This window comes from Nicotiana sylvestris, chromosome 10 (genome assembly GCF_000393655.2).
Source record: "Nicotiana sylvestris chromosome 10, ASM39365v2, whole genome shotgun sequence".
In the NCBI taxonomy this organism is placed as follows: Eukaryota; Viridiplantae; Streptophyta; class Magnoliopsida; order Solanales; family Solanaceae; genus Nicotiana; species Nicotiana sylvestris.
In genome coordinates this window covers 151,767,794-151,779,976 of record NC_091066.1, presented here as the reverse complement: position 1 = coordinate 151,779,976, position 12,183 = coordinate 151,767,794, and the positions used below count along the sequence as shown (strand labels likewise).

Genomic DNA, 12,183 nt, shown 5'->3' with positions numbered 1-12,183 from the left:
ATTTCATCCAACGAAGCATTTTCTCTTAATATCGTAGTTGGGGATTCTTTTTGTTTCAAATTTGACCTTCGTCTAGTTAGTTGAGTAAAGGTTTTTTCAGCAATGTTTTCGATTACCGGTGCACTCTCTAAGACTTGAATACCCAAAGCTTGTTCGTTGTCAATCTCTATAATGCTTTGTCCTTCTACTTGAATAGAATCAAATGTTTGAAGCACCTCTTCAGTTATTGGTTGAGCTTCAAGCATATCTATTTTCATTATCTGTTAGCATTTGTTTTGATTGTCATGTTGAGTTTCTCGGTTGACATGTGTTTGAAGCACCTCTTCAGTTATTGGTTGAGCTTCAACCATATCTATTTTCATTATCTACTGGCATTTGTTTTGATTGTCATGTTGAGTTTCTCTGTTGACATGTTCAAAGGTGCTTGTTGATCCAAAAAATCTTTCCGAAATATCAACAATGAAATGATATCCTTGAAAAGTGAATGAGTTTTTAGTAACTCTATACATGTGTGAAGATCTAAATCTTTGGATACAAGCATTCCCTTGCTTGTTCCAAGGTTGATATCAAACCATATCACTACTTCAAACTTGTCTCTATCCAATTCAATAACTTCAAAGATCTGTTTAATGAAATCTTCAAACCGAATTGCCTCAGGTACTAGAACAAGCTTTGTTTGATGATCAAGCTACTTATAGTCTTCAGTCCATCTACCATTAAAAGCAACTATAATGCATATTGTTTCCATCCTGCAAGTTAAGGGAATGGAAAACTCATGACATATTTTATAGAGCAATCCTTGTATAATTAAGAACAGGTACTGTAAGTTCAAGACCAAGTTAAGGACCAAGTGTCTTTAACTTTTGAACTTGGAATTCAAATTTCAGGACCAAGTATCCTTAACTTATGAACTTGTAACTTAAAGTTCAGGACCAAATGTCCTTAAGTTACAAACTTGGAACTGTAAGTAAAGGAACAAGTGTCCTTAACTTTTGAACTTGAAATTCAAAGTTAAGGACCAAGTGTCCTTAACTTTTGAACTTGAAACTTGAAGTTAAGGACTACATGTCCTTAACTATTGAACATATAAGTCTAAGTTCAGGACCAAGTGTCCTTAACTTTTGAACTTGAAACTTGAAGTTAAGGACTGCATGTCCTTAACTTTTTAACTTATAACTCTAAGTTAAGGACCAAGTGTCCTTAACTATTGAACATGTAAGTCAAAGTTTAAGACCAAATGTCCTTAACTTTTCAACTTGAAACTCAAACTTCAGGACCAAGTGTCCTTAAATTTTTCAAAACAATTTGCAAAACTATGACAGTATGTCCTTAATATACAGAAAAACATCAAAAAACTTAAGGACATTGTGTCCTTAACTTTTTCAATTCAATTTGTAAAATCAGGACACTATGTCCTTAATATTATGTGCTCAATTTTTATAGAATTATCACAGGACGTGATGTCCTTAACCTTATTAATCCATAAATTCAAAAAAAAAATCAAATTTCTAGTTACTTTATAAAAATCAATAGAAATCGGAAAAAGTATAACTATGTCGAAATAAAAATCAATAGAAACACACAAAAGTATAACTTACTGTAAATTTATGTCGATTTTTGGACGAGAAAGTTGAATCCTATAGTTTGAAATCGGAAGAGAAGCTTCTGCAATTCTATACTTTGAAATTCGATGATCACAGTGAAGTTCGTTACGTGCGCTGCTGCTGCTACTGATCGTTAATAAAAGCATAGGTATAAGTTTTAGCAAAAGAGTATTTTTGTCCAGTCAGGTATAAGTTTATTAAACCAGTGACTAAAGACTAAAGGCATTTAAAACACTGACTTTAAAATAAAGACAGATGCTCTTAGTGGCTATTTGTGCACATCGCCCTTTAATTCTAGTGGGCCCGCCTATCAAGATAGGCCCAATACTAGGCTAAACCACACGAACAAACTAATTTGAAGTCAAACATGAAATGAAAATTAAACCAACATTTCTTTAACAATTAAACAAGTTCAACACACAATCAAACTGATCAAAACATGTAATTAACTATCTATTAGATGTCCCCGTTTTGTCAGGGTAAGAAGGGGTAGAGAAAATACCTCGAGCCAATGTTCGAATATCAGGTGCTATGACGTTGAAGTAACCCATGCCATGCTCCCAAGAAAAGCTTGAACGACTTTGAGCAAGATGGTACCTGTACTTAAAGCAATTCAAGTACTGTCAATAAATTTTAGGGTAAACAAAAATCAATAAATTTTTATTTTAATATCCTCTAGTAAAAAGTACTGTCAAATAAATGATCATCTAATGTAGCATATATATGAACATTAAAAACCAAAGGTAAGAGGAACAGAAAGTCTCTGTAAAAAATTCAAATAAAATATTAACAGAACATTTCATCAGTAAAAAGAATTGGATAAAGCTAAATAACACTATAATGATGTTCTAAGTTTGAGAAATTTATGATTTGGAAAATACTTTGACAAGTCAACATCTATTTGAAAATTGAAAGAACTTAAAAGGGAATTATTAGTACCAAAGTAAAAATTAAAAGTACATTAATCATCATTTAAATTAACTAGTAAGAGCATGAGAGTTGAAAAATTTATTAGGTTAGAGAAAGTCTACGTATAAATGTCTTGGACGGCAAAGATCTTTGTAAGTAAGCAATGCTACCAAATCTGAAAAACACTTCAAGAAATAATATTTTCCAAATTTGGAAGTAGGGGTGGCAAATGGGCGGGTTGGGTTGAATTTTGGGCGGGTCAAGATGGGTTAAGTCAATAAATGAGTCATTGCCCAACCCAGCCCAACGAGTACTTGGGCTAAAATGGGCTGAGTCAAGATGGGCTAAACAATGGGTCATAACCCAACCCGCGAAACTTGACCCATATTTTAGAACAATGCTCATCTTGCATAAAAAAACCTTTTACCATAAAATATATAATTTAAAAAATATTTGGGGGTTGGGGTGGGTGGGTGGTGCAGAAAAACGATTAGATGGGTTTGGGCTCAAATTGCCACCCTTATTTGCAAGGTATGGAAGGCAAAACTGCCGCTAGATGACTTTATGAGACGACTAGGCTATTGTATGTCATCGAGATGTTGGTTGTCACGACCCATTTCCATAATAGGTCATGATGGCGCCCAATACCATAGCAGGGCAAGCCAACATGGAAAATACTAAATAAGTTCTCACTTACTTTTACCAACTTAGTTGCAATAATTCCTTAAGTTAGGGTAAAAACCAGAAATGAACAGTAAAGTGCCAAAAATAATCATACAACCCAAAATATTAGTCTACTAATGTGTGTGTCAAGACCTGGTGTCACAAGTTGTGGGCAACTAGTAGAATATACAAAAGAATCAATCTATCCTACTGTCCGAAATAGAATAGACAACAAAAATAAATAAGAGAGACTCCTTCAAGCTGCTGAACGATATGGGAAGGGAAGCATATCACCGTAGAAGTCTTGAAATCTGCTCAGGGATGCGCGCCACACTGATAACCAGAGATACCTGCCTCAGATCCTATACAATTAAGTACAGAAGTGTAGTATGAGTACATAAACAATATTTACCCAGTAAGTTTCCCATCTAATCTCGAAGAAGTAGACACGAGAGGTCGACTTGATACTTACTAGGGTCAAATAATATGAGAAAGAATTTATTCTAAGCATGGATAGCACAATTAATTAGCATTTTATGGCAATGAATAACAGTTCTTTTTCTAGATAATATCATGGGTATCCCTTTTACATTTTAAGGCATATACGAAGTTCAATCCATAGGAAAATACTAAGTAAAGCATGCGCAAGTAACACCGAGGGTCGTACGACCCGATCCAACATAAAAGTAAATTGTGCACTGCCGAGGGTCGAACGACACGAACCATAGATGCATCTATTACCCCGCTCGCGAATCACACGTGTGACGCGGTCAAATATAAATAAACTCAACAACAAGCAGACAATAGTGTGTATCTGAGGAGCAGTTATTCACAGAAATATTCAATTTCTCTTTAAAAGGTTAAGGGAAATAAGGTTCCTCTTACTAGTCTCATTTACCTTAATCAACATGATTTATACGAATCCGAATTAAACATCAAGTTACAAGAATATCACATAGAGCATGCTTATGGGTCCTAGACTACCTGGACTTAGCATAATAGTAGCTACGCACGGACTCTCGTCACCTAGTGCGTACGTAGCCCCCGCATACAATAGCAATTTATTCAATTATTACACCTATGGGGATAATTCCCTCTTACAAGGTTAGAAAGGAGACTTACCTTGCTCCAAGTATACTTCCAAATGCTAAGAATGAGCCCAAACTCTCAATTTGGAGCCAAACGATCCGAAACTAGTTAAATGAGGTAGGAACTAGTCAACATAAGCTCACAAGATCGTATTCTAGCTATTTACGCAATTTCCCAACCCTCAACACAAGTTTTCTAAAATCCGACCCCGGGCCCACGTACCCGGATTCCGAAATTTTTCGAAAGAAGCTGTTCTATATAACCTATGGATCAATAATATATGATTTCTAATTCATTTCATAACAAATTTCGTGGTTAAATCTATCTTTTGTCAAAACCATAGGTTTTGCTCTAACCCCTTGATTTCACTTAAATTCTAGTGTTTAATCTACCTAATACACAAGTATTAAACTAAGAATAGTTGGGATAAACTTACCTCAAGATGCTAAGTGGAAGCCTTCTCTCAAAAGCTCCCAAAATCGCCTATGGAAGAGTGAAAAGTGGCAAAAAGGGACTTAGAACCCATATTAAATGAAGCTCACTGCTTCAGGGATTTCCGCATCTGCGGTCCTGCTTCTGCGAGAAATCAGACGCACCTGCAGAACCGGTCAAGCGGGCTGCGACCGCTTCTGCGGTTTTGACCTGGCCTACAATGGGCCGCATCTGCGATAGATGGACCGCTTCTGCGGTCTCGCACCTGCGGTCGACCAACCACAAGTGCGATTATGACAGAAGCAGATGCTTCAACACTTCTGAAAAATTCCAACTTCACTCGAGCCTCGTCCGATTGACGCTCAGGGTCCCAGGCCCCGCCCGAACATACCGACAAGTCTGAAATCATGAAACAAACCTACTCGAACCTTCGGAATGCCCGAAACAACGCTAAATCTAAGAATCACCCCTTAAAACCAATTGAATCAAACTTATGAACTTCAAGTTCTTAACTTTCCTCTAACGAGCTGAAACGCCCTTAAACTACTCGGATTGACCCCAAATTTTGCGGGCAATTCTTAAATGTAATTTAGGACCTGTAACGGGCTCTAGAACCAACATACAGTCCCGAAACCCATATGATCACTCATTAGTTAGTTTCTTTAAATCCTTAGAATTTCAGTTTAACAATTTCTAATAAAAATTCATTACTTGGGCTAGGGACCTCGAAATTCGATTCCGGGCATACGCCCGAGTCCCATATTTTCCTACGGATCCTTCGGGACCATCAAATCACGAATCCGGATCAGTTTGCTCAATGTGTTGACCAAAGTCAAACTTAGCCTTTTAAAAAAATCCTTAGGAATCAAATGAGCATATTTCACTCCAAACTCTTCCAAATCCCGAACCAACCATCCCCGCAAGTCGTAAATTAGTTAAAGCAAGCACAGGAAGTTTTTTTAAGGGAACGAGGTTCTAAAAGGCAAAATGACTGGTCGGGTCGTTACATTCTCCACCTCTTAAACAAACGTTCGTCCTCGAACGGACATAGAAAAGTACCTAAGCTGCTAAATAAATGTGGATATCTGCTCCGCATGTCCTCCTTGGACTCCCAGGTCACCTCCTCGACTAGTTGGCCCCTCCACTGGACCTTCACCGTAGAAATCCTCTTGGACCTCAACTGGCGATCTTGCCTATCAATAATGGCAACTGGATCCTCCTCATAACCCAAACTCTCATCCAGCTGAATAGTACTAAAGTCCAACACATGGGACAAGTCGGCATGATACTTCCGAAGCATCGATACATGAAAAAATGGATGAACGCCCGATAAGCTGGGGGCAAGGCAAGCTTGTAAGGGACCTCCCCAACTCGTCTCAACACCTCAAAGGGGCCAATAAACCTAGGGCTCAACTTTCCCTTCTTCCCGAACCTCATAACGCCTTTCATTGGCGAGAATTTCAAGAGAACCTTCTCGCCAACCATGAATGATACATCACGCGCTTTCTGATCCGCGTAGCTCTTCTGTCTGGACTGAGCTATGCGAAGCCTTTCCTGAATCAACTTTACCTTGTCCAAGGCATCCTATACCAAATTTGTACCGTATAACTTAGCCTCACCAGGCTCAAACCACCCGATAGGAGAACGACAATATCGACCATAGCTATCTCTATGCTGGACTGATAGTTGTTGTTATACGCAAACTTCGCCAAGGGCAAGAACTAATCCCACTGCCCTCCAAAGTCAATCAGACATGCTTTGAGCATGTCCTTCAAAATCTGAACTGTCCGCTCCGACTGCCCGTCGATCTGAGGATGGAATGCTATGTTGAGCTCTACACGGGTCCCCAACTCACTCTGAATAGCACTCCAGAAATGCGAAGTGAACTAAGTGCCTCTATCTGATATGATAGAAACAGGCACACCGTGCAACCGGACTATCTCCCAAATGTAAATCTGAGCATACCTCTCTATTGTATAAGTAGTCGCCACTAGAATAAAGTGGCCGACTTGGTCAACCTGTCAACAATGACCCATACTGAATCAAACTTCCGCAAAGTTCGCGGCAACCCAACTACAAAATCCATGGTAATGCGCTCCCACTTCCACTCTGGTATAGGCATCTGCTGGAGTAGGCCACCCGACCTTTGGTGTTCATACTTGACCTGCTGGCAATTTAAACACCTAGCCACATACTCCACTATGTCTTTCTTCATCCTCCACCACCAATAATGCTACCTCAAGTCGCGATACATCTTCGTAGCTCCCGGGTGAATAGAATGTCACAAACTGCGTGCCTCCTCTAGAATCCTCTCCCTCAGATCATCAACATTAGGAACACATAGATGACTCTGGAGTTGCAAAACACCATCCTCGCCAATAGAAACCTCCTTGGCACCTCCCTGAAGCACTGTCTCTCTAAGAACCGCCAAATGTGGATCGTCGAACTATCAGGCCTTTATATGCCCCAATAATGAAGACTGAGCAACCACACACGCAAGAACTCGGCTGGGCTCTGAAATATACAACCTTACAAGTCTGTTAGCCAAGGACTGAATGTCCAAAGCTAGTGGTCTCTCCTTTGCTGGAATGAATGCCAAGCTACCCATACTCTCAGCCATTCGGCTTAAGGCATTCACGACCACATTCGCCTTGCCCGGATGATAAAAAATGGTGATGTCATAATCCTTCAGTAACTCAAGCCACCTGCGCTGCCTCAAATTAAGATCCTTCTGCTTGAACAAATGTTGTAAGCTGCGATGATCAGTATAAACCTCACATGACACCCTATACAGATAATGCCTCCATATCTTGAGAGCATGAACAATCACAGCCAACTCTAGACCGTGCACAGGATAATTCTTCTCATGAACCTTTAGCTGACGCGAAGCGTATACAATAACTCACCCCTCCTGCATTGATACACAATCCAAGACAATGCGTGAGGCGTCGCAATATACCATATACATCCATGAATCGGAAGGCAACACAAGAACTGGTTCCGTGGTCAAAGCTGTCTTGAGCTTCTAAAAGCTCTCCTCACAATCGTCGGACCAACGGAAAGGAGCACTCTTCTGGGTCAATCTAGTCAAGGTGATGCAATAGATGAAAATCCTTGCACGAATCATCTATAATAATCTGCTAGCCCCAGGAAACTCCTGATCTCGGTCACTGAGGTGGGATGTGGCCAACTCTGAACTGCCTCAATCTTCTTGGGATCCACCTTAATACCCTCTCCTGACACAACATGCCCCAAGAATGCCACTGACTCCAGCCAAAACTCACACTTGGAGAACTTAGCATATAGATTCTGCTCTCGCAAGGTCTGAAGCACTATTCTCAAATGCTGCTCGTATTCCCCCCAGGTTACGGGAGTATATCAAGATGTCGTCAATGAAGACGATGACAAATGAATCAATATAAGGCATGAATACCTTGTTCATCAAGTACATGAATGTTGTTGGGGCATTAGTCAAGCCAAAGAACATCACCAAAAATTCATAATGGCCATATCTAGTCCGGAATGCGGTCTTCGGAATATTCGAGTCCCAAATCTTCAACTGATATTACCCTGACCTAAAGTTGATCTTAGAAAACACCCTAGCACCCTGTAACTGGTCAAACAAATCATTGATACGAGGCAATGAATACTTGTTCTTGATGGTGACTTTGTTCAACTGGCGGTAATCAATGCACATCCGCATAGTCCCATCCTTCTTCTTCACAAATAATACTGGCGCACCCCAAGGTGATACACTGGGTCTAACAAACCCCTTTGCTAACAACTCTTCAAGCTGCTCCTTGAACTCTTTCAACTCTTTAGGAGCCATACGGTACGGTGGAATAGATATAGGCTGGGTGCCTGGAGCCAAATCAATACAGAAATCAATATCATGATACAGTGGCATGCCAGGAAGATCAGAAGGAAACACATCGACGAACTCTCGAACTACTGGAACTGAATCAATCGTCGAAGACTCTGTGGTGGTGTCCCGAACATAAGCTAGATAAGCCAAACACCCCTTCTCAACCATATGCCGAGCCTTCAGGAAAGAAATAACCTGACTAGGTGTATCAACTATGGAACCCTTCCACTCGAACCTCGGTAACCCTGGAATCGCTAATGAAATAGCCTTGGCATGGCAATCTAGGATGGCGTGATATGGAGATAAACAATCCATGCCTAGGATGACCTTAAAGTCAATCATGTCAAGCAACAAGAGATTCGCTCTAGTCTCGAAACCATAGAATGTGACCACACAAGATTGGTAGATCCGATCCACAACCACAGAATCACCCACAAGAGTAGACACATGAATATGAGTGCCCAAAGGCTCAGGAGAAATAACCAGGAAATGAACAAACAGAGATGATACATATGAATAAGTAGACCCTAGATCAAATAATACCGAAGCATCTCTACCGCCGATAGAAATAATACCTATGATGACGGCATTTGAGGCCAATGCATCTGGCTGGTCCGGAAGGGTGTAGAATCTGGCTGGCCTCCACCTGACTGAGCAGTAACTGGCTGACCTCTCCCTGCTTGGCCTCCACCTCTAGGACGGCCCCTACCAGTCTGCTCTCCACCTCTAGGTGGCGGGGCAGCTGGTGCTGAAATCATAGGCTGCTGACCGTACTGCACTGCCTTGCCCTGAAGTCTGGGGTAGGTCCTCTTCATGTGACCCAAATCTCCACACTCATAGCACACTCTCGGTACCATAGCATACTGCCCTGATGTCTGAGCCTGTTAACCCGAATACCCACTAGAAGAACCCTGGATGGCTGGCGGGCAATATGAACTCTCTAGCGATGCACTGAAGTGGGCACTGGAAGAATCCTGATGACCAGAATATCCGCCAAAGGAACCCTGAATAGTTGGTGGGTGGTAAGAACTCTCCGGCATCGCACTGAAATAAGGTCTCACTGGAGCACCTCGGGAAGGGGTGGTGGTGCTGAATATGGGGTTCTGTTGGGCTGACCCCTCCTTAAGTGACCTCTACCCCTAGATGGGTCACCTCTGAACTCTCCCGAAAATCGGGACCTCTTGTCCTGCTTTATCTGCTCTCTACCCCTCTGGCGATACCTCTCAATCCTGCGAGCAATCTCTACCACTAGCTGATACTCAGTACCCATCTCCACCTCTTGGGCCATGCTAGCTCGAATACCGGGGTGTAACCATGCAACAAATCTCTGAACTCTCTTTGAATCCATGTGAAGTATCATGAGTGAATGACGAGACAACTCAGAGAACATCGCCTCATAATCGGTCACAGACATCTGACCTTGCTCAAGATGCTCAAACTAATACTGTAAATCTTCCCTCTTCGAGGGTGGAATATACTGATCCAAGAATAACTAGGTGAACTGATCCAAGGTAAGGGGAGGAGAACCTGCTGGCCTGCCAAGAACATAAGACTGCCACCACCTACGGGCCCTGCCCTCCAACTGAAAAATAGTGAAGTCAACTCCATGCGACTCCAATATCCTCATGTTGTCCAGTCTGTCCCTGAACCTATCAATGAAATCCTGGGCATTATCATGATGCTCACCCCCGAAGATAGGAGGGTGAAGTCTAGTCCATCTATCCAATAACTTCTGTGGTCACCGTCCAGAGCTGGTCTGAGCTGGGGCGCCACTACAGCAACTGGCTGAGCCCCATCTGCGGGTAGTGCACTCGGAGTCTGATACACTGCAACTGCATGTCCAGAAGCCTGAGCAGTAGGGGTCTGTGCTCCCCCTCCTACCTATGATGTAACTGGATCTGCTGGAAATAAACCAGCCTGAGTCATAGAATCCATGAACCGCAGCATACGGCCCATGACCTCCTAGAAGCCTGATGCTGTCATAAAGTCCGCCGGGGTAGGCTCAATTGTGGGCACCTCGCTTTGCTCCTCGATGATAGGATCTCCCGCAGGATCTGCTGGTGGTACTACTAGGATAACTCTAGGATGTTCCCATCCCCTACCTCGGGCCGGTGCCCTCCCCCGGCCTTTGCCTCGGCCTCTAGCAATGGGGGGAGCAGCTCCTCCTGAGTCTGGAACATCAATCGTGCGTGTCCTCACCATCTGTGAGAGAATAGAAGAGGGAAATTTAGTATACTAACCACTACATGATAGGAAATGAATAAAGAGTAGTTTTCCTAACACTCTATAGCCTCTCAAAGATAAATACAGACGTCTCTGTACTGATCCACAAGACTCTATTAGGTTTGCCCATGACTTGTGAGACCTACGTGAACTTAGTGCTCTGATACCATGTTGTCACGACCCATTTCCATAATAGGTCATGAGGGCGCCCAACACCATTGCCGGGCAAACCAACGCGGAAAATACTAAATAGGTTTTCACTTACTTTTACCAACTTAGATGTAATAATTCCTTAAGTTAAAGTAAAAACCAGAAATGAATAGTAAGTTGCCAAAAATAATCATACAACCCAAAATACTAGTTACTAATTTGTGTACCAAGACCTAGTATCACAAGTTGTGGGCAACTAGTAGAATATACAAAAGAATCAATCTATCCTACTGTCCGAAATAGAATAGACAACAAAAATAAATAAGAGAGACTCCTTCAAGCTGCTAAACGGCATGGGAAGGGAAGCAGCTCACCGTAGAAGTCTCGAAATCTGCTCAGGGATGCGCACCAGACTGATAGCCAAAGACACTTGCCTCAGATCCTGTACAATTAAGTACAGAAGTGTAGTATGAGTACATAAACAATATGTATCCATCAAGTATCCCGTCTAATCTCGAAGAAGTAGAGACGAGAGGTCGACTTAATACTTACTAGGGTCAAATAATATGAGAAAGAATTTATTCTAAGCATGGATAGCACAATTAATTAGCATTTTATGGCAAGGAATAACAGTTCTTTTTCTAGATAATATCATGGGTATCCCTTTTACATTTTAAGGCATATACGAAGTTCAATCCGTAGGAAAATACTAAGTAAAGCATGCGCAAGTAACACCGAGGGTCGTACGGCCCGATCCGACATAAAAGTAAATTGTGCACTACCGAGGGTCAAACGACACGAACCATAGATGCATCTATTACCCCGCTCGCAAATCACACATGCGACGAGGTCAAATATAAATAAACGCAACAATAAGCAGACAATAGTGTGTATCTGAGGAACAGTTATTCACAGAAATATTTAATTTTTCTTTAAAAGGCCAAGGGAAATAAGGTTCCTCTTACTAGTCTCCTTTGCCTTAATCAACATGATTTATACGAATCTGAATTAAACATCAAGTTACAAGAATATCACATAGAGCATGTTTATGGGTCCTAGACTACCTAGACTTAGTATAATAGTAGCTACGCACGGACTCTCATCACCTAGTGCGTACGTAGCCCCCGTATACAGTAGCAAATTATTCAATTATTACACCTATGGGGACAATTCCCTCTTACAAGGTTAGAAAGGAGACTTACCTCGCTCCAAGTATACTTCCAAATGCCAAGAACGATCCCAAACTCT

General features: G+C 41.6%; 1 protein-coding gene across 1 annotated transcript; it reads right to left on the bottom strand.

The window, feature by feature from the left end:
• Positions 1-361: 361 nt before the first annotated feature.
• Positions 362-9,976, bottom strand: LOC138880128 (uncharacterized). The gene is made up of 6 exons (XM_070159792.1): positions 9,632-9,976; positions 9,209-9,443; positions 8,607-9,089; positions 8,267-8,558; positions 2,107-2,201; positions 362-660 (listed from the first exon to the last, which is right to left on the bottom strand). The coding sequence occupies exons 1-6, from the start codon at positions 9,974-9,976 to the stop codon at positions 362-364; spliced, it is 1,749 nt and encodes a 582-aa protein (XP_070015893.1).
• Between the last annotated feature and the right edge of the window lie 2,207 nt (positions 9,977-12,183).